General features: G+C 40.3%; 3 protein-coding genes across 9 annotated transcripts; 2 read left to right on the forward strand and 1 right to left on the reverse strand.

Annotated features, from left to right (window-relative positions):
- The first annotated feature begins 12275 nt into the window (after positions 1-12275).
- Positions 12276-16626, forward strand: LOC116204598 (putative cysteine-rich receptor-like protein kinase 35). Of its 6 annotated transcripts, none has more exons than XM_031536757.1 (8): positions 12276-12670; positions 12826-13716; positions 14235-14360; positions 14534-14682; positions 14767-14977; positions 15153-15390; positions 15467-15617; positions 16103-16626. In XM_031536757.1, exons 1-8 carry the CDS (start codon positions 12466-12468, stop codon positions 16424-16426), a joined length of 2295 nt encoding a protein of 764 aa, XP_031392617.1. In that variant the 5' UTR covers positions 12276-12465; the 3' UTR covers positions 16427-16626. The 6 variants fall into 6 exon arrangements, with proteins under 6 accessions (XP_031392617.1, XP_031392618.1, XP_031392619.1 ...); XM_031536758.1 differs by having other exon boundaries at positions 12277-12670; positions 12829-13716; XM_031536759.1 differs by having other exon boundaries at positions 12528-12728.
- A 4083-nt stretch (positions 16627-20709) lies between these two features.
- LOC116204611 (putative receptor-like protein kinase At4g00960) lies at positions 20710-24271 on the forward strand. The gene is made up of 7 exons (XM_031536779.1): positions 20710-21667; positions 22378-22506; positions 22610-22737; positions 22829-23039; positions 23131-23368; positions 23457-23607; positions 23750-24271. The coding sequence occupies exons 1-7, from the start codon at positions 20893-20895 to the stop codon at positions 24101-24103; spliced, it is 1986 nt and encodes a 661-aa protein (XP_031392639.1). The 5' UTR covers positions 20710-20892; the 3' UTR covers positions 24104-24271.
- Positions 24216-26283, reverse strand: LOC116204619 (NAD(P)H-quinone oxidoreductase subunit N, chloroplastic). 2 transcript variants are annotated; one of them, XM_031536794.1, is made up of 7 exons: positions 26173-26283; positions 25693-26068; positions 25295-25375; positions 25095-25211; positions 24722-24807; positions 24476-24644; positions 24216-24392 (listed from the first exon to the last, which is right to left on the reverse strand). In XM_031536794.1, exons 2-6 carry the CDS (start codon positions 26038-26040, stop codon positions 24581-24583), a joined length of 696 nt encoding a protein of 231 aa, XP_031392654.1. In that variant the 5' UTR covers positions 26041-26068; positions 26173-26283; the 3' UTR covers positions 24216-24392; positions 24476-24580. The 2 variants fall into 2 exon arrangements, with proteins under 2 accessions (XP_031392654.1, XP_031392653.1); XM_031536793.1 differs by lacking the exon at positions 26173-26283 and having other exon boundaries at positions 25693-26166.
- Between the last annotated feature and the right edge of the window lie 369 nt (positions 26284-26652).

A 26652-nucleotide genomic window follows, 5' to 3' on the forward strand; every position in this document is an offset into this window, starting at 1 on the left:
AAGCGAAGCGAGAAAGTTTTATATCGACAAAAGTGCATATATGTTCATATCTTTCATCACAGGGACTTAAAAAAGAGAAGGGAGTTTTTGGTCCAACTTTCCCTTTCCAGGACTGCCTTTTAGTTTTTTCTCAACGTTCCTGCACTTTGGGGGTTACATTCGTAGTTTTTGTTCTTACTCACCGCACGATCACCATCGTCTCTTTTCACGGTTAATCCACCTGACGGTTTCACATTTCAAATAATTGACAAGTTGCTTTCCAAGCTACAAGCTCTTTCCATTTTGCTGCATTCGTCCAAAAAACTCCAGCCATGCCATTTTGTTCTTCCTCATGTAATACTTTCAATCCCAATCCAAATTTTTTTTTAGTTCTATATTATTGTTTATTTAATTTAGTTTGTTTGAGTCTCTCAAATTTCCATCTATGCAAAATTTCCCCAAAAAAGGCTACCACATCTGCATTCCATCCATTTTTTAACGGAATATAGATGATGTGCCATGGCATGATAATTTTTTGCTTTTTCTTACTATATTGTGAAGTTGTTTCAATTTATACTGCAACATGAAAATTTTTATTTTTTCGTGCTATCTCGTAAAATTATTTCGATTTATTACATCAATGCTCCTTCTCCAATATAGTAGTATTATATAAATTTATCATAACTCCTTAAGATACTTGAATATAATTATTAGATATTAGATAGAGAAGAAAAATAATTTTTTTTATGAAAATTATATTTGTATTTAATATTATGTGCAACGCACTGTCCAAGAAACATATTCTCTTATAAACTCATGTAATTCTAAAAAATATTCTGATGTGGAACAATAACTCTCTAAAGCAACTTCATCTAGATCATGGTGGTCAGCATCTAGCCACATCGAACCCCCATTGATCAAAAGCACAAGGCAGCCTACTGCTAGCCACTAACCCTTCACAAGATCATTGATGGAAATGCTCTCCCATGGATTCATCATGGATCCCGGGGGCCCTGGTTGGGCCACAAGAACCTCAGTTCAAGCAAGCTGTAATGACCCGAAATTTCAACAGAGTTTCCCTTATATTTTCTTATATCCATTGTGACATAAACAATTCATATATAACCTACTTTCCATAACTCCCAAAACATTTAACCAATCCAACAGGCTCTACAAAAACATATAATCAATCCAACTGGTTCTAATATGTCTATTAACTCTCAAGAGGGTACTTTTTTCCCAACCATATCACTAAACCAACTAAACAAAAGTTATAGGTCGTAACATAACTACCTAATTCTAGAACTTAATAGTTAGACTATGGGCGAGTCTATCTGCAAAATATATATTCTTCGCGCTAATCCCCGTTGTCCAAAAGTTCTCCTATACGGCTAATCTAGCTCCTAGCTTATCTGGACAAATTACATGCAGGAGGCTATGAGCTGCATCTCAGTAAGTACGATATTCCAAAGTAAAATGAATTAATACACTCGTAATTCACAATCAATCAATAATATATATACATATATGTATCTATATATTCTACCACAATATCGAGTCTAATACCAACCTAATCCTTTCATACAACTAATCGACAAACAATCTCAAGTAAATTATACGCATATCCTCATCAACATATCTCATTGCCGGGCCCCTTTTTCTTTTTTGCCGGGTCCAACAGCAGTTCGGGCCCCTTTTCTATTCCACAAGGTCCAGCGGCTGTTCGGGACCCTCTTTCTATTCCGCCGAGTCCAGTGGCCTTTCGAGCCCCATTTGCTATTTCGCCAGGTCCAACAGTCTCATGGCTATAATCACACAATAATACTAGCATAGTCAACACATATATCAAACTATATTCCTCAATCATTTAGTCACCTCCACTTCTAGAACAACACATATAAATATTTACTATCATTTTACAAAGGAAGAAAGTACTCACAAAGACCTCTAAAAAAGATAACCCAATGATTTGAGCCTTTTGGGTGTAATGTCTAGGTCTCCTCAACCCCTATTAAGATATAAATATTGTTAGAAAATCAAGTATAAATATGTATACATGTTTATTTATTTTCACTAAATCTGTCAATGAGTTCCTAGCAATGAAATTGACTTTAATAAAGATTATTCACACCCACAATCGCAAACCAGTAAGTGATCACACCCAAATAAAAGAATTCGAATCCACTTAATGATATTTGAAGGCAACAAAATGATTCTTCTAACCAACGTCTCCACTTCACCCATCACTATGACCTTAAAATTTCAAATACGAATTTTCATGAGGTTTGAGAGTTAGCTAATTTAATTTCATTAAGCCATTAAATAACAGTTTACAAAATGATTTCAAAGTGATTGCAACCAAGACATTGAAGGAGGAATAGTTTTCCAAGAAATGATTATAATATGGAGGAACTCACTCCCCACACCAAAAGACCCAATTTAATTCAAAACAAGTATATGCAGTCAAAGAAAAATGAGTGGGGAAATTTTTTCCAAAAATATGCAAACCAAATCCATTGGAAAAATTTCTCTGATTGCAATGAGAAGTCGTTTTATCGGCTGGACTATATAGGATCGACGAAATATTATCAAGGACTGTGAACAACAAATCTAGTAAGATGCACAGTTTAGAAAAAAAAATTGTGATTCGCATGCCGACATGGGTAGGAAAATGACGCAGCGTACACGCAAGTAACTATCACAGATCCGTTGATTCTGTAGAATACCTGAACTACGACCTTCAATCCCCATTGATTCTTCGAATTCCTAGGAAATTAGCATCAAACTCGATCAAATTCGAGAATGGGCAAAGAGCACGAAAGCTCCAATTTTTATTGAATGATCAAAAAGACAAATGTTAAACCCTAGGGTTTTACAATGCTTAAATTTTTTCTAAACTTGTAAAAACGCCCAAATATCATAAAAATGCCCGTATGAGCCACTAAATGATAGAATTCGGCCTAAATCTTGTCTTTTCACGGCCAAAGGCCGTGAGTTGTGCTCCAGAGGTCGTTTCCCTCGAGAAATGGTCGTCAAAATCTATTTTTCTCGAAATACCGATTTGCCACGTCTTCTACCGCATCATTCTCCTCTAAGTAGAGAGAATTCGCCCTCGAATTTGCCCTAGGAGTCCAGAGATAAAATTGCGTTCAGTTGCCCATTGAAAACCCCATAGAAGGCATTAGGCCCACCGCTTAGATTCTCGAATCCATAATCATGCGCAAAATTATCCACACAAATATACACATCTTCCATACTTGACCAGAAACCGATGTCAGCCCATGCTCCAGAACGAATGATTGAAAAAAATCTTGATTCAAAATACTCTGTCCCAGTGATTGGTTCGATAGAGACATCCGACATCCTCGTCCTCATCTGTTGATTCGAGGCAATATACTTCTCAATTTCCTGCTTCAACCTTGCCTCCCTGCTATCTTTTATTTGCTAGTCCATCTTCTTGTCAATGGCCCCCCATACCGCTTCAATCTTGTCGTCCTCATCATACTCAGCAGAAGCAAAGAGACCTACATCATTCCCCTCAAATTCATTGAATTTTCGGTTCTCGTCATAACTCTTTATCTCCCTCTGCATCTCCTCCCGCAACAAACAATAAGTCATCAGACAGATCCTCTTCAAAAAACAAAGTTGCGTATCCTTCAAAATATGAATCATACTCGACATCCTCTAAGTCTGTAGTCGGATTAGGGACTCGACCGCGCCTCGGGTTGACCTCCTGTCGGGCCTCCATCAACGCTCCCATCTTATCGCCTAGGCGATCCAAAACCACGTCCAGCCTACGCTCCAGCGCCACCACCAGCCGGATATCAATGATCTGCTCAATCCTCCGATCCAGTTCGTCCTCCTCCGCAACAGGACGTTGATTAGCCGTTCTTCGGGGTTACATCATTGATCCAAGAGCAAATGCAGTTCTGATACCAACTGACGTAGCGTACACGCGAGTAACTGTCACAAATCCGTTGATTCTGTAGAATATCAAAATTATAACCTTCAATCCCTATTGATTCTTCGAATTCCTAGGAAATTGGCATCAAACTCGATCAAATTCGAGAATGGGGCAAAGAGCACGAAAGCTCCAATTTTTATTAAATGATAAAAAAGAGAACTGTCAAACCTTAGGTTTTACAATGATTAAATAGGAATTAAAACGCCTAAATTACATGAAAGACATAAACTTTTTTTAAAATTGTAAAAACGCCCAAATAATATAAAAATGCCCGTTTGAGGCCCTAAACGATGGAATTTGGCCTAAATCTCGTCTTTTCACCGCCAAGGACCATGAGTTGTGCTCTAGAGGCCATTTCCCTCGAGATAGGGTCGTTAAAACCTATTTTTCTCTAAATACTGATTTGCCACGTCTTCTGCCACATCAGAAAATCTTCTAATCCTTGTCCTTTTTGTTGGGCATCCCTCCAATGTGGAGGAAGTTGGGCTCAAATCGTATTGAGTTTTTATCGGACTTTAGTTTGCCCAATGACCCATTTTTGTTAGGGTTTATTTTTCAGCACAGAGGCAGCAAAACAGGAGCTGATCTGTAGTACAGAGAAGCTGCAGAAACAGACCTGAAATTCGGGTACAAAGGGCAGTGTGCAGCTGGAGATCAAACCTCGATCGGAACGTTACACGAACTCCGATTGAGACGAAATTTTGACAGCAGCTTCACAACACGTGGGGCTAAGTTCTGAACAGTCAGAATTCCTATTTGAGCTCTATAGGTGCGGTTTCAGCTGATTTTGTAAACCACCCTTGTGGGTGACGAATTTTGGTGTTTGCGTGATCCAAGAAAGTGTGTCTCTTGAGCTTGGTGATCCAAGGGTTTATCCTTAATGAAAAACATTGTGTAATCTTCATTCATAGTGGATCGTTGATTCGGAGTTGGTCCCGTGATTTTTTCCTATATTGGGGTTTTCATGTAAAAATTCTTGGTGTCTTTTTCTTTACTGCTTGTTGGTTGATTTGGTTGGTTCCTTTCTCGCTTACACTAGTATGGGAGGAAGATTAATCGCTGTGTTGTTGTTTGGCTGAGCACACCCTTCCCAATAAGTGGTATCAGAGCCTCTGGTTATAGAAGTTTGAGTTTTTCAGTGCTTTCGTGAAGGAGTCTACGGGATCTATGTTCAAGTTGAATGCAACAAACTACTCTATATGGAAGTCTCAGATGGAGGATCTTCTATTTTGCAGGGACTTGTACGATCCCATTGAAGAGGATTCGGCAAAACCAAAAGATAAGGATGACATGACTTGTGAACGCGCAAATCGGAAGACTAATAGTATTTATCATTATGTTGCTCAGGAGACAAATGCGAACACTTTGTGGGATAAGTTGGCAAATCTCTACGCGAGGAAGACTGCGCAAAATATGGCCTTTCTCGTAAAAAAGCTGGTTCATCTTTGTTACTAGGATGGATGTGATATGGCTGTGTACACGAGTAATTTCTAGGATATTATTAACCAGTTGACGAATTTGGAGATAATACTACCCAATGAGTTGCAGGCTTGTCTACTTTTAGGGACTCTACAGAATAATTGGGACACAATTGTTGTTGCATTGAGCAATTCCGCACCTAATGGAAGGCCATCGTTGGCCACGGTGACAGTTTATTTAATGAAAAGACTAGAAACAAAGGCTCTGAGATTTCCATTCGGTCTGAAGCTTTGGATACTGAACAATGGGGGCGAAGTCAAAGCAGAAATTCCTCTTCCAAGCATGGTAACTCATGTGACAAATCAAGGGGTAGATCAAAGTCGAAGACGAGGAAATGGGTCACTTGCTATCACTGTGGAAAAGAGGGACACTACAAAAGGAAGTGTAGAGCTCTGAAGAAGAATCAAAATGGCAACGGTGAGAGCAAGAAGGAAGACGACACTACAACAGTGGCATCTGATGGAGAGACCTACATAGTTTGTGATGAAACCTATGTGAATCTTACATGTCAGGACTCTACCTAGGTTGCAAATACAAGTGCCTTGTTTCATGTCACTCATCATCAAGATTTCTTCTCATCTTACATTACCGGGGACTATGGTTATGTGAGAATGGGGAATGGACAATCATGCAAGATTGTTAGTATTGGTGATATCTGTCTAGAGACCAAGCTTTGCTGCAAGTTGCTTCTGAAGAAGGTGAGGCATGTTCTAGAAATTCGCCTTAACCTAATCTCGATAGGTCAACTTGATGATGAAGGCTACAGTAACGAATTTAGTAGTGGGAGATGGAAGCTCTCCAAGGGTTCATTGATTGTGGCACGGGGTCAGAAGACTAACACTCTCTACAGGCTACGTGCTAGGCACAACTCCGGTCAGGTTAATGTTGCAGAGGATTATCCTATCGAGCTATGGCACAGGAGACTTGGCCATACCAGTGATAAAGGTATTCAAATTCTTGCTAGAAAGCAATCTTTGCCCGTTAAAGGTATACACTTGAGCACTTGTGATCACTGTTTAGCTAATAAGCAGAGGATAGTTTCTTTTGTTAGAAGTCGTCCCTCTAGATGCAATCATATACTTGATCTTGTACATACTGATATTTGTTTCATGTCGGATAGATCTCTTGGTGGCGCTCTTTATTTTGTGACCTTTATAGATGATCACTCCATGAAAGTTTGGGCTTATCCTATGAGGACTAAAGATCAGGTTATTGAGATTTTCAAGAACTTCCATGTAGCAGTGGAAAGAGAAACGGGTATGAAGCTGAAATGTGTCAGAGCAGATAATGGTGGTGAGTACAAGGGTCTTTTCAAGAACTATTGTAGGACTCATGAGATCAAACTTGAGAAGACGGTGCCGAAGATACCATAGCAGAATGGGCATATAGAGAGGATGAACCGCACAATTATTGAGAGGGTTCATTGTATGCTTTCTCAGTTGAAACTGTCTAAGTCCTTTCGGGGCGAGGCAATAAGGACAGCGGTTGATCTTATTGATCTTACACCGTCAATTGCACTTGATGGAGATGTACCCCAGTAGGTATAGACCGATAAGGAAGTATCATACAGGCATCTCAGTGTTTTTTGGTGTAGGGCATCTGTTCACATTCCTCAAGATGAAAGATCGAAGCTCGATACTAAGGCAAAACAATGCATCTTCTTGGATTATGCGCATGAAGAGTTCGGGTATAGGTTTTGGGACCCTGATAGCAGGAAGATTATCATGAGCAGGGATGTTGTGTTCTTTGAGGACCAGACAATCGAGGATTTGCAAGAGTTAGAGAATGCCATAGTAAGCAGTCCTCATGAGATCACTATTCCCGTATCGGTTGATATAGAACATAGAGTGGAAGAGGTACTTGCCGAGTATGAAGAAACCATGACTGGGGGTGAAATTCCTCAAGTAGATGATGATGTGACCGAGAATGATACAGACTCGTAATTGCAGTTAGAGCCTGCAGATAATCTACATAGAAGATCTGACAAAGTAAGACGACCTTCTACAAGATATCCGTCTCATGAGTATGTGTTACTGACTGACGGGGGAGAACCTAAGTGCTATGATGAAGCCGTGACACATGAGCACAATGAGCAATGGTTGAAGGCCATGAATGAGGAGATGAACTCCTTTTCTGAGAATCAAATGTATGACCTAGTGAAGCTACAGCAAGGTAAGAGAGTATTGAAGAACAAATGGGTTTACAGGTTGAAGACAGAGAACTCACGGCCTCGATACAAAGCTCGATTGGTAGTAAAAGGATTCAACTAGAAGAAAGGAGTTAACTTTGAGGAGATCTTCTCGCCCATTGTCAAGATGTCATCTATTCGAGTTCTTCTCGCATTGGCAGCTAGTTTGAATTTGGAGATCTAGCAGCTCGATGTTAAAACAGATTTCCTGCAGGTGACTTGGAGGAAGAAATATATATAGAGCAACCTGAAGGATTTTGAATTAAAGGTAAGGAGCATTTGGTGTGCAAGCTGAGGAAGAGCTTGTATGGGCTTAAGCAAGCACCTCGGTAGTGGTACAAAAAGTATGAATCTTTCATGTTGAGCCATGGCTACACACAGACCACTTCACATCATTGTGTGTTCATGAAACAATTCTCGGATGGTGATTTTATCATTTTACAGTTATATGTGGATGATATGTTGCTTGTTGGTCATGATATGAGCAAGATTGCAGAGTTCAAGAAAGAGCTCAGCAAGTTCATTGCCACGAAGGATTTGGGACAAGCAAAGCATATCCTTGGGATGCATATTTCTCGTGATAGATCAAGTGGAAAACTTTGGCTTTCTCAAGAGAAGTACATCGAAAAGATTTTGAATCAGTTCAACATGGGTAATGCTAAATCAGTTTCATCACCACTTGCTTCTCATTTCAAACTTAGTTCGAAGCAATATCCTACGAGTGAGAAAGGAGAAAGAAAAGATGAAGAAAGTCTCACACTCATCAGCTGTGGAGAGTTGGATATATACCATGGTCTGTACAAGATCGGATATCGCTCATTCTATTGGTGTAGTTAGTCGTTTTCTCTCCAATCCAGGGAAATAACATTGGAATGCAGTTAAGTGGATTCATAGGTATCTCAGAAGAACTTCCAAGGCGTGTTTGCACTTTGGCATGGGTAAACCGGAGTTAGTGGGCTACACGGATGCGGATATGGCAGGAGATATCGATTCTCGAAAATCCACTTTAGGATACTTGATAACTTTTGCAGGGGGAGCTATCTCATGGCAATCAAGGCTTCAAAAGTGCATCGCTTTATCTACAACGAATGCCAAATACATTGCGGTGACCGAAGGTTGCAAAGAGATGTTGTGGTTGCAAAAGTTTTGCAGGAGTTAGAACTTGAAGCAAGAAAGGTATGTTCTACACTGTGATAATCAAAGCGCCATTCATCTTTGCAAGAATTCCACTTTTCATTCGAGGTCGAAGCATATCGATATCAAGTTTCATTGAATTAGAGATGTATGGGAGTCTAAGCTGGTGAAGCTAGACAAAGTGCACACTAATGAGAATGGAACTGATATGATAACAAAACCTCTCGCTAAGGAGAAGCTACATGTTTGTCGAAGTATAGCCGGTATGTTCGAAGCCTCCAAATAGTCGGGAGAGGGAGTTTGTTGGGTATCCCTCCAATTTGGAGGAAGCTGGGCTCAAATCATATTGGGCTTTTATCAAGCTTTAGTAGGCCCAATAACCCATTTATGTTAGGGTTTATTTTTCAGCATAGAGGCAGCAAAATAGGAGCTGATTTGTAGTACAAAGAAGCTGCAGAAACAGAGCTGAAATTTGGGTACAGAGGGCAGTGCGTAGCTGGAGACCAAACCTCGATCGGGACGTTAAACGAACTCCGATTGAAACAAAATTTTGACAGCAGCTTCACGACACGTGGAGCTAAGTTCTAAACAGTTAGAATTCCTATTTGAGCTCTGTAGGTGCAGTTTCAGCTGATTTTGTAAACCACCCTTGTGAGTGACGAATTTCGGTGTTTGAGTGATCCAAAAGAGTGTGTCTCTTGAGTTGGTGATCTAAGGGTTTATCCTTGATGAAAAACATTGTATAATCTTCATTCATAATAGATCGTTCATTTGGAGTTGGTCCTGTGGCTTTTCCCCACATTGGGATTTTCCACATAAAAATTCTTGGTGTCTTTTTCTTTACTGCTTGTTGATTGATTTGGTTGGTTCCTATCTCGATTAAACTAGTATCGGAGGAAGATTAATCATTGCGTTGTTGTTTGGATGAGCACACCCTTCCTAATACTTTTTAAAGCTTTGTCATGAAAATTTTCTGGATTTTTAAAATACTAAGAACTCAGAATTGAAAGTAGAGTAACAGGGGGCCTCAACATGAACTACACCATTATCACTACCTGGAGAAACAGAGCAAGCCAGAAAGTATTCAAGCATAATAACAAGCCCCAGTTACTTGGAGAGAATAACAAACAGTAGCAGCTAGCAACACAGATCATAAAATACTTAGCTGGACCCTCCTTATCCGCTTATTTCTCAATTCATCAAAGAAAGCATGCAACTAAGCATATAAAATCAACACAAGATTAAATCCAAAAATCTTCAGCACAAACCCAACTAATGGTTACCCAACAGCCCGAAATCTTCGTTATATTCCCTGCTCTATATATCCTTCCTTACAAGCTAGACCCGAAGCTCATTCACTCTTTTCTCTCCTTCTCTTTCTCGCGCCTATTCTCTCTTTTTTTTTTCTCTCTCTCTCTTTTTCTCTCTCTCTCTCTCTTTCTCTTCTCTGTTTCATCATCAATTCCTCAACCAAAATAGAGCAAAGGACAGAAGGAAGAAAGAACAAATGAAATGGAAAAAGGCATGGCGGTGGAAAAATGGCTCAACACACGTGGAGCACATGCCACCCCGAATTTTTTTTTTTACTTCAGCCACAAAAATTATAATATATAATATACATGTGTATTACGTAAGCGTGTATATGTATTTGTATATATATGCATGTTTGGTAAAAACCAGTCTCACACAAGCACTTGGGGATTCGCAATTGAGGTGGCCCGACGTCGGCTATAGTAGGAATATGGGTGAGGGGCAATTCAAAAAATTTACAAATATGGGGACGGATTGTTAGAATAAATAATAATATTATGCAGTGCGCAACGCACACCGTGAGGACTGGGATCAATTGACCATAGGAGACCAGAGGCATAGTCAGAGAGAGGATTCAATGCACTGTCGTCTATCGTTAGCAGCAATTGAAAAAAAAAAGTTACAAATGTCGGGACTGATTGTGACAATAACTAATAAAAATATGCATTATGCAGTATGCATACCGTGAGGAATGGGGTCGATTGACCATATAAGAGACCAAAGGCATAGTAAGAGAGAGGATTCAATGAACTGTCTTCTGTCCTTTACTTCCTAAATAATTTGGTATCCATCCCTGTCGGTCGCACTTTCATATCTCTTTATTTTCCGATTTACTCTTTAAGTTACAAAATAAAAAACAGGGCATTTTGCTAAGCCCTGAAACGGAGTAGCCTTTGTATGCATGAAAGCCTATGACTATGACTTTTGTTAGTGGTGTCTTGCATCAAGCCTGAATGACTCAAAGATTCGAAGATCTGAAAAGAGAATGAAGAGTCAACCGAAGAAAAGGAATGAGTAATCAGAAAAAAAAAATTGCCACGAAAAAATACCCAAATTGCCACGGCAGATTGAACAGAGGTGGATGTAGCACAAAGATAGGGAAAAGATGGCGGAGAGCATGAAGATCTTGGGATTCAATTTCCGATTTGGTGCGATTTCATTGAAACTCAGAATTCATTCAAAGGAGAAATATTCCAATGTAGTTTTGTAGATATTCTTAGATAAATATTCTAAGATATATTTTTAGGAATATTTAAAGTATATATCTGATACTAGGGATGTGGGTCTTGTAATCTATAAATATGGGAAGAGCCTAGAAAGACAATTTACGTTGGGTGAGAATTACATGTAATCTTCTTCATAAATTCTTGAGTATTCTCTTGGAGGCTCTAAGATTCATAGAGTAAGAGACTTGCGAGGATTAAAAGGATTAGAGGCTCTTCTCAGGTTGGGTCTTATAAAAGGAGGTTGGGAAACACGAGTATCATCTCTATTGTAATCTCCTATTTTTGATCTAGTAGATACTTCTGCTCTGTCCGTGAATGTTTTCCTCGCGTTGAGATTTTTACAGCGTATGTTGGTGTTATTTATTTTTCGATTTCTAATTATTCTAATCTCGTTTGAGCATCTTGTTACAACAAGTAGTATCAGAACACAGGTCTCAGAGCCATTGATGATGTCAGGCACAAGATTCGAGATGGAGAAATACGATGGGGCGAACAACTTCGAATTGTATCAGATAGAGATGAAGGCTTTGCTGGTGGAGCACGGCCTTGAAATGAATCACATAGATTTTCGATGGATTATTATTACGTAGATTTTATTACATATTTCATTGAACATCATTTTCGCATTTGGCTTTCTAAGTTGATCCGCGGAGAAGTTGATGTAACTCGCCGAATCCTGCAATTCCATACTTGTATATTTTTAGTAGAGTTAATCACTCTAAAGAATCATTTAAGCTTTTCTCCTAAAAGTCATTCTTCCATGATACAAATAACAAAAAAAATTCTTCAATGATCCTATATCATTACGTGAATTGATAACCAGACGAGGAAGGCACCCTTTAATGCTAGTGGAAGAGTATCTTCATTCACCTACTCCATTGAATAGTCCACGGGACTGAGGAAACAGAGACAAAAGCGACAAGTCAAAAGAGAATAAGAAATCCAACCGTCCACCAATTGCTCAAATCAGCCGTGAACAAGCTGTCAACAGCATCTAATGACAGGGGCAGTAATCCCGTGAGGAATGGGATCAATTGACCATTCTACTTCGAAATTAGAAGGAGACCAAAGGCAGAGAAGGAGGAGGATTCAATGACTTGTTTTTCGTTATCAGTGGGAAACGGGATACTCTGCCGAGCCCTGAGAAACTGAAGCTGCCTTTGTCTGCAAGAACATTAATCTATATGGTTACGGCTTCTCTCCTCAGATTTTCCTCAGCTTTACTCGCTCAACTCCGCACTTCCTCAATCATTCTACTCTTCCTTCTCTTCTACTGTCTGGCGATCCCGGCTCAAATCAATGCCTATTGCTATAACAATGGAAACTTCGCGGCCAACAACACTTATGCTGAGAACCGCCGCCACCTCCTCTCCTCTCTCCCCTCCAAAGGCAAGGCCAACAGGAGGTTCTTCTTGGAAAGCCTTGGCACTCGCCCCTCCAAAGTCCTGTATATTTGGTGTCGCTTATTTTCTGATTTCTAGTTATTATGTTGTTTATTTTCCGATTTCTAATTATTCTAATCTCATTTAAGCATCTTGTTACAGCAGCTTCTCTCCTCAGATTTTCCTCAGCTTTAGTCGCTCAACTCCGCACTTCCTCAATCATTCTACTCTTCCTTCTCTTCTACTATCTGGCAATCCCGACTCAAATCAACGCCCACTGCTATAACAATGGAAACTTCACGGCCAACAGCACTTACGCTGGGAACCGCCGCCTCCTTCTCTCCTCTCTCCCCTTTAAAGTCGAGGCCAACGGTGGGTTTTTCTCAGGAAGCCTAGGCACTAGCCCCGACACAGTCTTCGCCCTCAGTTTCTGCAGGGGAGACCTTCCAGCACAAAACTTGACAGCCTTTGCGAACTCCACATCCATGGGACTGATGGAAAGCTGCCCATCTCAAAAGCAAGGTGCTGCATTTGAAGATGGTTTCTGCAACGTTCGTTACTCAGACAGCCCTATCTATGGGATACTCGACATGAGTATACCTTTGATGGTTTACAACACAATGGATCTCGGGATGAGCTGGGACAGTTTCAACCAAACTTGGTGGAATCATCTGGAAAGCCTTGCAGTGACGGCCTCAAAGGGGTCCACTAGGCTCAAGTTTGCGACAGGGGAAGCAAGTCTGCCTGACTCCCGTACTATTTATGCACTCCTCCAATGTAGTCCTGACTTGTCAGAGAGTGACTGCCTTAGGTGCTTGATTCATTCAATTGGTGATTATCAGAACTGCTGCCGAGGAAAGTCAGGTGGGGGCGTTGTCTGGCCAAGTTGTTATTTGCGGTGGGATCTGTACTACTTCTATATGTACTCACCGGCCCCTCCGCCACCATCTCCACCGCCACCAGCATCACCGCCGCCTCCGCCACCATCTCCACCGCCACCTCCACTGGGTGCTCCTTTGCCCACATCAACTAATACAACAAGCATCGAGAAAGGTACATATATGTTCATATCTTGCATGACAGGGACTTAATATGATTAAGGGCTGATAATTCATGTTATCGTGGGAATGCTTTAACTGTACATTCTTTTGTTCACAATCAATGTGCCAAACTCAACTTGGTTCTCACATAAATTCAGATTGGACTTAATTTCATTGTGAATCGCTGTCCAAAAAAATCAACCGCAGCCTGCAGCAGCAGCGGTCTTGGGTTGGTCGGCTTAGGTTGTGCGGTAGCTTTGTGAAATGAATAATGGAGTTCAAGCTAACATTCTAGTTGGCCAAAAATATTTTCTATCAAATTACGAGCTTCAGTGGAGAAGGTGATCCACAAATATATAACTGGAACCTTGCAAAATATCGAACTGCGTTTTCTAGCCAAATTAAAGCCATTCATGTCAACTTGCATGAATCCTTTTCCATATGGAATCCTTGAACTCTAAATTGAAAGCGACAAACCATACATTTTCCAATAAAAGTTGTATCCTGAACACTGTGTTTTCACTATTGCAGATGATTGGGACAAGGGATCTCTGGTGATTGCCATCATTGTTCCAACTATCAGTTTCTTGATTATTGTCATCGTCATCATAGTTTTGTTGTATCGAAGAAGGTTGAAATTGCCTTGGAAGCTAAAAGGTTAACACTTTAATGCAATCAAATTATATGTTCCTATACTAGGCTGCCCATGGGCATCCTTTGCAACCAAAGAAAAACAAAATTGTACATTCCTAGTTCAGAAACACTAGAGCTAGTCTTTTGCCTCAGAAACAGACAGGATTAACGAGATTCATTTGCTATTTTTCCTGAAGATCCTACAATAGCATTCCTCGCTTCTACTGAAGACTGGTTGTCAGGAAATGATAGCTCGCTATTTAAGCTGAGCGAGATCAGAGCTGCCACAAATGACTTCTCTGACACTAACAAACTCGGACAAGGCGGATTTGGGAAAGTTTACAAGGTAAATAATGATTCATTCATTTTATACAAAGATATTAATGCTTACTTCTCAAAGGTATCTAACTAATGTACTTTGTATTGATAGGGGAAACTTAATGGTGGTCAACAAATTGCAGTAAAGAGGCTTGAAGGTTGCTCTAATGAGGGTGAGAAGCAATTCAAGAATGAGATAATGTTTATGGCCAGACTCCGACACAGGAACTTGGTTAAGCTTGTCGGGTACTGCTTTGAAGGCGGAGAGAGGATCATAATTTACGAGTTTGTTCCTTATGCAAGCCTCGATAGGTTCATATCAGGTACTGAAATTTCACTTTACCAAAAAGTATTTTCACATGGCTTCTAGTCAGACAAGCTCAAGCGATTCAACTCCACAACCTTGGCCTTCTTCATTCTTCTATTCATGCTTTGATCTCTTGACTTGCTCAATCTTTTATATCAATTAGCACGGGTTGCATGAATACTGTCATGCAGATCCAAACAAACGTGTACTGTTAGACTGGATGAAGCGCTATAAGATTATAAAAGGAATTGCTCGGGGGCTCCTTTATCTTCATGTTGACTCACAACTTAGGCTCATCCACCGCGATCTCAAACCAGCGAATATCTTACTGGATGAGAAAATGAACCCGAAGATAGCGGATTTTGGCACAGGAAGACTATTTGCTTCAGACCAAAGCAAAGAAAGAACGAGAAATATTGCTGGTACATAGTAAGTACTTCTGAGACTCCACCTTGGGCCATGAATAAATGGTTCAGCCTGAATAGTGTTTTATTCCATATTTCAGCGGTTATATGCCTCCTGAGTACGTGCAACGTGGAGAGATCTCTTTGAAGACAGATGTTTTCAGTTTTGGGGTCATGATACTAGAGATCATCAGCGGTCAGAAGAACGGATGCCTCAACATTTCTGGTTCTTCATCTCACCTGGCAAGCTATGTAAGTGTGCATTTTATTAGCTCAATTTCTCCATCAAATGGAAAAATTTTAGAAAGTTCCTGAAGCAAGACCGAAAATTCAGTGCTTCAAAAGGCTATGCAAGAGTTCATATGAAACTTGTCTGATTCTTTAATACAAGATGTCCTAATACCCTCATCGCAATCATTGCGACTCTAAGGAAGAAAATGTTATTAACTGATAATGTTCAGAATGCATAAGGTCATGGTACCTTATCTTCTCCCAGCTTAGGGAAAGAAACAACTGATCATTTAGCATGTGAAGAACCATAAATCGGAATTGATTTGGAAACTAGCATCTGCATAGCCTATCTGATTGGAGTGATGCATCGACTTTCACAGGTGTACATCTTCCAAACATGATAAAATTTTCTTGCGTCTTCTGTCTTTACAATCCAAAGATACTTCAACTTTCATGGGCTTCTGCACATGATAAGATTTAGTTTCTTGGGCATGTGTTCATTTCAGGCGTGGAACAACTGGAAAAAAGGAACGGCAATGAACCTGGTAGACCCTTTTCTCAAGGGCAGTCCAGTAGGTGAAATCCTCGGCTGCATTCACATAGCATTGCTGTGCGTTCAAGAGGATGTAGCTCGTCGACCTACCATGGCTACCATTACTTTGATGCTAAGCACTGAGAGTCAAAGCCTTCCTATGCCTTCCCATCCGGCATTTTTAACTGACTCTTCAATGACGAATAATCGAGCTCCAGCCCAAATAGAGTGGCCCTCTGCTTGTTCAACGCCAGCCTCCATCAATGAACTTTCGTTCTCCAACATGTATCCAAGATGATTAGACCAGGGCAGTGTGCCTTTTCCATCCGAGGAATTGTAACATTAACCCTGCTGACCATTCATCTGGGGTTCACAGAAACTAGTTATTCTGTTAAGCATTACTCTGGATTTACACATTTAAATTGGATCAGTGAACGATTTTATGAGGGCAAAGACAGTATGTCATTCCTCGGGATGAAAACAAAACTTCCTCACCCATAACATTGTCCGCTAGGCCTTTTTTGTAATGTTTATGGGCATATTGCCATCCCCCTGTCACCACCCGAAAGTCCAAAAAAATTTCCCTTTAATATTTCGAAATAATCCAAAACCTGCTAAATAATATTATCGATAAACTTCCAAATGCAGCAACTATCCACAAATTCTCAATGCAACTAATTATCTCCATCAACTAGTTACAGAAGAAACATTGTAAGGCCGACATCTTTCCAAAAATATCTCCATAAAACTTCTAGACTCGATAACAATAACGGTCAACTCAGAGGAAGGAGTCTTGGTGCAATGGCACAAGGCGTCGCCCGGAACCAAGAGGTCCTAGGTCCAATCCTCACCAGCGGAACTTATGTGCCCTTTATTTAGCCTTATTTCCTTTTATTGTACAAAGCTTATGAACCTCCCTTATTACCAAAAAATAATGACCAGTTCAATAATCCAAAACCTGCTAGTTAATGTTTCCATAATATCTTCAAACTCAACAGCTATAGCAACAATTTCATTCATATAAGTATCTCAAGAAATACCTAATTTTCAAGTAGAATCAGTAACATAACTTTCGGTATACAACCCAAGACAAGTTATACAAAAATTTTCAAGTCGCAACATAATTTTAAAATATTCTACATAACTTAAATATTTATAAGATAATTGGGTCAATTTACAGAATACTCAAAGCCCCCAGTATTTCAAAAATGATTCTCCCGTGTAATTAACCTCTAACTTTTTTTTAATTACCGAGTATAATCTGTATCCTTAGTGAACAGTAAATTCTAAAGTGAAATGAATATTAAATAAATATTCACCAATATACATTCTCAAGCAACAAGGTATATGCAAATAAAACATCGAGAGATTGGTGTTGGCAATGAAGTGTGTAAGAGAGACGCTATATCGTGCGAAATTTCTGCCAAAATTGTCCTCCGAATATAATCAGTGGCAGATAACATCATTTCAGACACTGTTTAGGGCAATTAATCAGCAACTCAGCTCTCGGCAGATCGGAGGATGGCCTTTCGTCAGGGGGGAAAAAAAGTATTTCTTCCGCAAAAAGCATAGCAATCAGCCAATCACATCGCCCTCACGCATTGCTATAAAATTAAAATTATAGCATAAAAATAATATAATAATTATAAACTTGAAAATAACTATAGATCGTGATATATTGAAAAGTCCTACAGTGTCCTCTATCGGACAATAAGTCCATGTACGTTTTAAATGGACTATACAATAATAATAGGGAGCAATTGAAGTTGATATTATTTTTCGGATAAAAGAGAGACCCACGGGCCTAATTAAATGTAATAAAATTGAAGTTGATATTATATTAGGAGGAAAAAACATATTTACTAGGAAAATGCACGAGTTGGGGGAGAGAAATTTGGGAAATATTTCTTCGAGAAAACTATACATTTCTTTCTCTAAGTTTGGTTTTATTCTATTTCAGTCCATGTTTTATTTTTTTATCGTTTACATCCTATAATTTTGGATGCTTTTCTGTTGCAGTTATTTCCTTTTTCTTGGTTCGTTTTCATCCAATTCATTTGCTTACTTTTCTATTTTCATCCATTTATCAAATTTTTTATTGGAGAAATTTTTAATTTTGGTCATTAACCTTTTGTAGCTACTTTTTATCCTAATTCTTCCTTTAGTTCATCTTTTTCTTAATATTAGACGTTTTATTATTACAATTCCACTGCCTAATTTTTCATAAAAATGCTCTCACAACATTTTAAAGATAAATTGTTTTTAATAAATTATAATAATAAAAGCAAAATCATGAACCTATTCGAGTTAATGAGAGAAAACGAGCGTTTAGGTTGTAGGTAATCTTTGCAGTGGCAGATTGCATTGGAACCATCAGTATCCAAATTTGCAAGCGAAGAAACGGAAAAATATAGGAAAAGTATAGGCAATTATACTTCAATAGCCACCAATCATACTTGTGATGCAATGAATGATGTCATAAAGCGTAGTGATGGTTGTAATTGCAAAAAGAAACGTTGAGAGATCTGGTGACCTCTCCTAGGACGGTAGTGCTTGGCATTGTACCCTACCATCACCTCTCTTCTTCTCAAGTTATCATCTTTCATGTAATGGTTAGCACCACCCAATAGATCTTAATAATTATTTTGATAAAATGATCTAAACAGAAAAACAATCAAAGGTATTGGACGAAATCGAACCAAGAAAAGTGAAAAGGATTGAAACAAAAAAATTTTCAAAAGTGTAGGATGTAAACAAAAAAAAAAGAAAAAATAACTAAAATAGAAAAGTAACCAAACTTAGAGGACCAAATGTATAATTTTTCCAATTTTTTTAATTGAGTGTGGAAATGATTTGGCTTGGCGGAGGAAAAAAAAGAGAGAGAAGAAAAGTGCAGCTTTAATGTGGCAAAAAGAATATAGAAAGAGATCTGTGGGATATGTTTTTACAATTGACCCCAAAGTTTGATATCTTTCGATATGTGAGAGAGAGTGAGGGATGTAATTAGTGGGTTCATTTTATATTTCACACCACAATTCTTTTTCATTTTTTCAACAAAATATAGGACTAAACTGAAAACTACATATAGCTATTGGTATCACAAAATATCATAAATTTAACAGGGGTCAACTGACCCCACTCTCCAATGCATACATCGGCCCCTGTGAGTAATGTCGCACGATCCGAATCGGCCAGGCCGATCTCTCTCTGTGTGGTGTTCGTGTAATTATTCTCCTAAACAGTGGCAATTTTTAAAATATATATAGCTGGACGAGCATCCTTCGAACATTTTCGGAGGAAAAGCATTTTGCCTTGTACCAAATTATTACAACTCTTGCTGCTTACTCTACCTTTTGGAGGAATTCGGCTGCAGGGTCGGGACCACGGTGAATTTGTTTCGGAGTAATGCCATTTGGGCCGACCTAATCTGCCGAATATTAGTGCTAAACCATACGGTGGCATGGCTGTAATTTTCTAACAGATGATGGGCAATCCATATTGATCAGGCATTCGTCGGCATCATCCGAGTCGGAGGAAAAGTGTTTCCCCTTTGTTTCGTAGAGGCCACGTTTGACCCGCAAAACCATTGGAATGGGTCACAGCGTTGAAAACTCAACAGTCAACAAATAGATTTTTTGAAGTTGTCTTCATTTACTTCCGTTACATTCATCCAATTTATTTATTTTTATATATAGTAAACCCTACTCGGTCGGTCGGTCGGTCGGTCCACGCTTGCAATTATACATGCAATCGTGTAAAGTAATGGTCTTTTAACGACGGGATGTGACGCAATTAGCAAATTAAGTTATTGGTGGGATTCGCAGGAGGACTTCACCTACAATATCGAAATTTAAAACCATAAGGAATTACTCGCGACATGGGCTAAGCGATCTGACTCAACCTGTTAGACGAGAATACTCGTGATTTCGTTGGAAAAAGTGATGATCTCCTCATATTTAACAAGGATACACTAGAATATTTAATCAGTTCGGCAGTTCCCTTAATGAGATAAAAACACGTTGGTGAACAATTGGAAATGGTCGCCTCACAATGTTGCCTAAGGCATGTCACGTTATAATAGTTTAAAATGATCCCAATCGAGAGACCGATACAGAGAACCCCAATCACATTGAGAATAGCACATAAAACTATTAGCATCTTTTAAAACTATATCCGAACTCTCATAACGTCATCGTGAACGTTCTCTGACCTCGGTAACCCTCTGAGGGACAGGTAGACGGTCTAACCGGGCATAAATAAATTAACCCTTAATGACTACCCAAGTCCCAATTGATATAATAACAAGCCAAGAGGATGCGTGTCCCTAACTGATTCAGTTTGATCTGGCCAAAGAAGTCGAAACATTTGGATCGCTTCAACTCGGAAACTTCCTAAGAGCTATCACTAAAGGGTCAGAAAAAAAAAAAAAAAAAAAAAAAGCCAAGAAACAGAGAGCGAGATTATAATAAAGAGAAATTGTAAGGAGAGGCATCACCCAAGACCCGAAAGAAAGACTAAAAATCAGAAATTGATGCTGCCTAACCTGCCTACGACTATATATTCATAATCTAAACAAAGTAATTACAACGACAAGGTGAAGTGCAAGTGGTAAATTACGCTATCCGTGGGCGAGCTTTCACTTTGCAATGCAGGGTTTTGGAACCGATAGGTTGGGATAACTCATTTATCGCATCCGTCGCCCTTTCCATGCCCACAACTCTTATAAGAAAAGGAATTGTTAAGCGCCATAACTGAAACAAAGACATGGCTCCTTCTTCATCTTCTCCAATTCCTCTGCTCCTCGTCGTCTTTCCCCTAGTTTTCTTGCAACTCTCTCATCATCCTGTTAGAGCCCAAGACTTCTTCCCGCATGCAAAATGCTCCACGACGGGCAACTTCACTGCCAACAGCGCCTACCAAACCACCTTGACCACCCTCCTCTCCTCCACCGAAACACTCAGCTTTGGCTTCTTTAATGCGTCCTCGACTGTGTCCCAAACCTCTGAGCAGATCACCGTCATTGGACTTTGCCGTGGTGATGTCCCCAAGGACGCCTGCAGGAGTTGTCTTCAAACCTCTGCCACCGACCTCAGACAGCTCTGCACGAACCAGAAGGAGGCGATCGTTTGGAACGAGAACTGCACGCTCCGTTACTCCAACCGGTCCATACTCAATTCTGTCAGCACCGAGCCGAACTATCCCTTATATTCAGTAAGCGACTTCAACTCAGACCAGTATAACGTGGTGCAAGGATTGTTGCTTGATCTCCGGGCCACGGCAGCATCAGGTGGGCCCCTCCTGAAGTCTGCAACCGGCAACAGGGTGGCGGGCCTTGACACAATATACGGGCTCGTGCAGTGCACACCCAACTTGTCAGAGGATCAGTGCAATGATTGTCTAGAAAAGATATTTGGGCTAGTTTCAAGCTGCTGTGGGAGTGGGAACCGGCTTGGTTTGAGGATTCTGGCTCCGAGCTGCTTCTTTAGGTATGAGACCAATGATCGATTCTTCGACCCTGTTGCTGAGGCTCTCCCACCAGGTACGTATATTTTACAGGTTCTGTGTTCTCGTGTGATGTCATTAGCTATTTATTCTTTATCAAATTCTAAATTTATATTTTGAAAGGACACAAAAAGGTTAAAGATCATGTAAGCCACATCTGGTCAAGAGATGGAAACATTGCCAACTGGAATCAATTGGAGGGATTGAATGAGATAGAAACTGGAAATGGAATGAACAATGCCATTCCTATTCATGGTATAGAATGGATGCTTATTGAATTATATGCTATTCCATTTCGAGCAATAACCCACAGGGAAAAGAAATGGGAAAAACTGAGTAGATCGAGGGAGGCTTCAGCCTCCCCAGCCCATCCCCACAACATTGGTATAATAAGCAGCCTTGATCTCACCAGCCAGGGATCAAAATAGCATCCAGCCCGGACAAAGATTTCCTCCCCCATGTGTTCCACCTACCATTCATGACCCAAAAGTTCAAACAGTGTCGATTTTCCTGTTTTCTTAATTAATGCGTTTTCCTAATTCATATCACTAAATACACAAAACATGCCATCCTTGATTACGGAAAGACTCATTAGCTGTCTTGTGGCCACCTGAGTATCTACATCGATTCATAAGGGGAGATCCATATATTAGGAATCTAGACTTTTAGACTGTCTATATATAGATTTGTCAGTCCAAAGGCACCACCCATGATCTCTAAGAGCAAGAAAATCTTTGTGTTTTGCAGGAAAGAAGAGTAACTCACAAACTGTGATCATTGCCAGTGTCGTGGCCTCGATCTCAGCTGTAGTCATCCTCTTGGGCATCCTCTTCTTCTTAAGGTTGAGAAGGAGGAGACCGAGAATCAGACTTGAAAGTGAGTTGATCTACCATTTGAATTTCTCAAATTCTATTTTCAAACAAGGGTGTGAGAGTCAGATTTTTGCAACTCAATCTGAGATGTTGTTTTTATGCCTCAGGTGAACCCATCGATGATATCGGCACTGCAGAGTCACTACAGTTCGATCTTGAAACAGTCAGAGAAGCAACTGATGACTTCTCGGATGCAAAAAAGCTCGGTCGCGGTGGATTCGGGGCTGTATACATGGTGATACCAAGCATCATTTAACACGTGATCGTATTTGTGAATTTCGTTTTTCCCGTCTAGACAATGAATTATTCCTGGTTCATCTTGCCAGGGAAAGCTTCCTAATGGACAAGAAATCGCCGTGAAGAGGCTGTCAAGAAATTCAGGGCAAGGGGAACTGGAATTCAAGAACGAGGTGACGCTACTAGCTCGACTCCAGCACAGGAATCTTGTCCGGCTCCTAGGTTTCTGTTTGGAAGGAGTCGAGAGACTCCTTATCTATGAGTTTGTTCCTAATTCAAGCCTTGATCACTTCATATTTGGTAAACTTTCCTTTCGCTCCATTCATATTTTAATTTCAGGCATATGTTTAATTGTGGTGGGGGGTCTAATGCTTGTTCACCCAAAATTTAGATCCTGTCAAGCGCACAGTTCTCGACTGGCAAAGGCGGTACAAGATAATAATGGGAATTGCTCGAGGACTACTCTACTTGCACGAAGATTCACGACTGCGTATTATTCATCGGGACCTGAAGGCGAGTAATATTCTGCTGGATGAAGACATGAACCCTAAGATATCAGATTTTGGGATGGCAAAGTTGTTTGCTCAGGACCAAACTCGAGCTGACACGAGCAGAATAGTAGGAACCTAGTATGTATCTTCTAAAGCTTAAAAGCTGCATATCAGCAAGGTCTAGCATTTCTTCAGATAATGATAAACTATGGCTGTTGATGTGCAGTGGATATATGGCACCAGAATATGCAATGCACGGGAACTTCTCGGTTAAGTCGGACGTTTTCAGCTTTGGCGTTCTGGCTCTAGAGATCGTGAGCGGTCAGAGAAACAACTCATTCAGGAACGAGGACAGAGTAGAGGATCTTATCAGCAATGTAAGCATGAATTCCTTCTTGGTCTGGAGAATTTGGAAACATTTTCCCCTTCTCTCCTCTTCCTCGAGAAGAAGATAATTAGAAAGTTTTGCTCGTACTTTGCAATATGGTTTATGGTTTAAATGGTGGAAATTTGTTGCAGGCATGGAGGAACTGGAGGGAAGGGGCAGTATCGAATATAATTGACCCCACGTTAAGTTTGGGTTCGAGGTCAGAAATGGCAAGATGCATTCACATCGGCCTACTGTGTGTTCAGGAAAACATTGCCGAGAGGCCCACCATGGCCTCAGTTGTTCTCATGCTCAACAGTCACTCTCTGACCCTCCAAGTGCCCTCAGAACCTGCATTTTTCATGCACAGTGGAGTCCAATCGGATATTTCACCTACTTGGGGATACAATTCCACGGTATCCTATGATTCAAAAACAACCGACACTGACCGTAACCGCCAGGTCTCAGAGAATGTGGTCTCGGACTCAGAGCTATACCCGAGATAGTTCCTCGAGGGAAGATAAGGAACTATGCATTTGCTGTTCATGTTCTTCAATCTTCCCCTGACTGGGTTCGTGATATATGTTTAGGAGACTTATCAATTTCATTGAACATACATTTGTAGAACTGAGTTTTGGCTTGTGTGATCATTACTTCGACAGAGTTTGCAGAAATGCGAGCGTCATTTCTTTACAAAAAAAAAAGAACATCCATAAACTATACAACAGACAACACAAAGAAAAACCTAACCTGGACTAACATATCGGCTGCTGCATTGCACCACCAGACATGAATCTGCATGTAAAGATGATTTAGTATTCAAAACGGCCTCATGCCCATATAAAGTTTGTGGAAGGATATACGAGTTTTGGGCATACCAGTTTTGCTTGATAGGCCACAAGGTGCGGCGAAGAACAAGATCTGAGGAACCAAGTGGAGAAATTTGGAGATGTCAAGAAGCTTTTCTTATGCGGATCTACTGCTCAGGCTTCTGGTTCTGCCATTAATCCAGAGATCTCTTTGAGCGGCTTCCACGTGAACTTTCTCCTGTATGACATATTTGTGTTGGTATTATAAATAAACTAGTTGAATACTAGTAAGAGACGGGAGAGAATCTGCACTACCAGTTGCCACACTCTGCAATAACTCTGACTTTCGGCCTGAGAGTGGGAAGCAAAGCAAGAAACTGCAGCTCGGACTTTGACAAGACCTAAGCAGAGGCAGAGATTGATCAAGAAAAAAGAAAACCATGCTTCACCAGATTACAGGGGAAATTTTCAAGTGCCACATTCAGTTAAGTTTCCTATCCGGCGAAACAAAGTTATTAACAAAGGAAAAGGCAGAGTACGTTACGGTTAAGCATCGGTATGAGAGATTGTCATGGGAATGAGTGGAAAAAGATTTTTAGAACGGAGAAACCATATAGAAAGAGTATATGTTTTCGTGCGGCGATAGAATTCCATTTGTTCATGACGAATATGGCTTTAGAAATTATACCTTTGCTTCGATAATCCAGACCACGAGTCCCTTAGCTTCTGGGGGCAGAGCCTCTAGCCTGTAATCGATTTCTGGGGGGAAATACCACCTTGCTATGGGCTGCTTACCCACATGTGCCTAAAATTCCACAGAAATATTACCAAATATACCCAGCCCATGCCAACTACTCATAGCAGAGCCATAGCTAATAAGAAACTCACAGGACAAACAGGGTGAACTTTCAAAAGGGTCGTCTCCGGATCACCTAGTCCTCGTGCAGTAAGGTCGAGAAAATAGTAACCCTGGGAATATGTGGAACCGAGAACACGGACATCAGAACAAAGAAATTATGTATTATTGCACATTTATATAAATGATTACAAACGAAGTATGAGCGAATCAGCTGACCCCGATTGATCCAAGCAAGAGTTCGTCATAATAAAAACAAGTCCCCACAAAATTCGGATAACAATATCTCTCGGGATACACTGTGCCTAACTGAACCAAACTTAGCCTGCATTAAAGTTTCGTATCCCTCTGTGTCTCCTTTATTACCAAAAAAAGAAAAAAAAAAAAAAAAAAAAAAAAAAAAAAAAAAGAATTTCGTGTCCCACATCACCTGGTATCTGAGTCGTGTAAAGTACCGACCCTCGTACCCACCCTCATGCGGAGTATAGATCGCGAGAGCTTTGTGCTCTTCAACATCCGACAGCCATTGGCCCAGATCGAATTTCAGCAAGTCCCCGCCAATGAAATCTTCTATCCCCATGCTGCACCGTATGGCACTATGCCTCGAGCTCGAATCCCCGAGACCAGTCTTCCCGATCCTCACTCCCCGAGTCACTGGCTTCTTCAAGTCCGTATTTCCCATGAACACGTTCGTAATGCAGTAGTCTCTCGAGGGCCGGTTCTGCTGGGGCCCACGAATGGCCTGTGTGCCATAGTTTAAACAGGCAGAGGCTGCCATTCGATAAATCCCCTGTGTTTACGGGTTTCTGTTCGGAAGACAAATGTTACGGAACTGGAGTAGTTACATCTGATAAGCAAACGAAGAATAATGGAAGAGAGGAGGGTGGGAGTTCAATTGCATTGCGCTGACCAGAGGGAAGAGGAGAAGCAGAGCTTCTGACGAGGAATGAGTCGTTTGTGGTGTGGAAGCAATGCTTCCATTGGGTCAGTCTATCCTCCTCCTCATCCTATCCTGTCCATATCCATTTAGATGTTGAAGCCAGAGAAAATATTTAATGAGTATTACTCATTTACTTTATATGAGTGAGAACTAATCAAAATACTTGTATATAGAAATTCGTGAGCTCATTGGGGGGTTAATTTTCTATTTTCAAACAATTAGGCGTTAAACATCCAAACGGATGAGTAATATTTATCAATATTTGTTTGTTTGCATGCGTGTGTTTCAGTCAGATGAGGCTCAGTCGGGTTGGGCCTTTCTCAAGCAATACCTATAAAACCAGGTAGAAGGCCTGCCCAACTCACGAGTTTAAAAATTCTGAAAAAAAAAATAAAGTACTCATGAAACTCAAAAAAATAAGGTGACGTTTGGTTTGAGGATTGTTATAGA

Source organism: Punica granatum, chromosome 4 (assembly GCF_007655135.1).
Source record: "Punica granatum isolate Tunisia-2019 chromosome 4, ASM765513v2, whole genome shotgun sequence".
Classification (NCBI taxonomy): Eukaryota; Viridiplantae; Streptophyta; class Magnoliopsida; order Myrtales; family Lythraceae; genus Punica; species Punica granatum.

What these genes read in the sequence shown, in the direction of transcription:
- LOC116204598 (XM_031536757.1), top strand. Translation starts at nt 12,466, where the DNA reads ATGGTTACGGCTTCTCTCCTCAGATTTTCCTCAGCTTTACTCGCTCAA. An exon ending in GATTTGGGAAAGTTTACAAG is followed by an intron (nt 14,683 to 14,766) that starts GTAAATAATGAT and finishes TTGTATTGATAG; the next exon opens with GGGAAACTTAATGGTGGTCA. An exon ending in AGAAATATTGCTGGTACATA is followed by an intron (nt 15,391 to 15,466) that starts GTAAGTACTTCT and finishes TCCATATTTCAG; the next exon opens with CGGTTATATGCCTCCTGAGT.
- LOC116204619 (XM_031536794.1), bottom strand. Translation starts at nt 26,040, where the DNA reads ATGGCAGCCTCTGCCTGTTTAAACTATGGCACACAGGCCATTCGTGGG. An exon ending in AAGTTCACCCTGTTTGTCCT is followed by an intron (nt 25,212 to 25,294) that starts GTGAGTTTCTTA and finishes GTGGAATTTTAG; the next exon opens with GCACATGTGGGTAAGCAGCC. An exon ending in TCTGGATTATCGAAGCAAAG is followed by an intron (nt 24,808 to 25,094) that starts GTATAATTTCTA and finishes GCCTCTGCTTAG; the next exon opens with GTCTTGTCAAAGTCCGAGCT.
- LOC116204611 (XM_031536779.1), top strand. Translation starts at nt 20,893, where the DNA reads ATGGCTCCTTCTTCATCTTCTCCAATTCCTCTGCTCCTCGTCGTCTTT. An exon ending in ACCGAGAATCAGACTTGAAA is followed by an intron (nt 22,507 to 22,609) that starts GTGAGTTGATCT and finishes TTTATGCCTCAG; the next exon opens with GTGAACCCATCGATGATATC. An exon ending in CCTTGATCACTTCATATTTG is followed by an intron (nt 23,040 to 23,130) that starts GTAAACTTTCCT and finishes CCCAAAATTTAG; the next exon opens with ATCCTGTCAAGCGCACAGTT.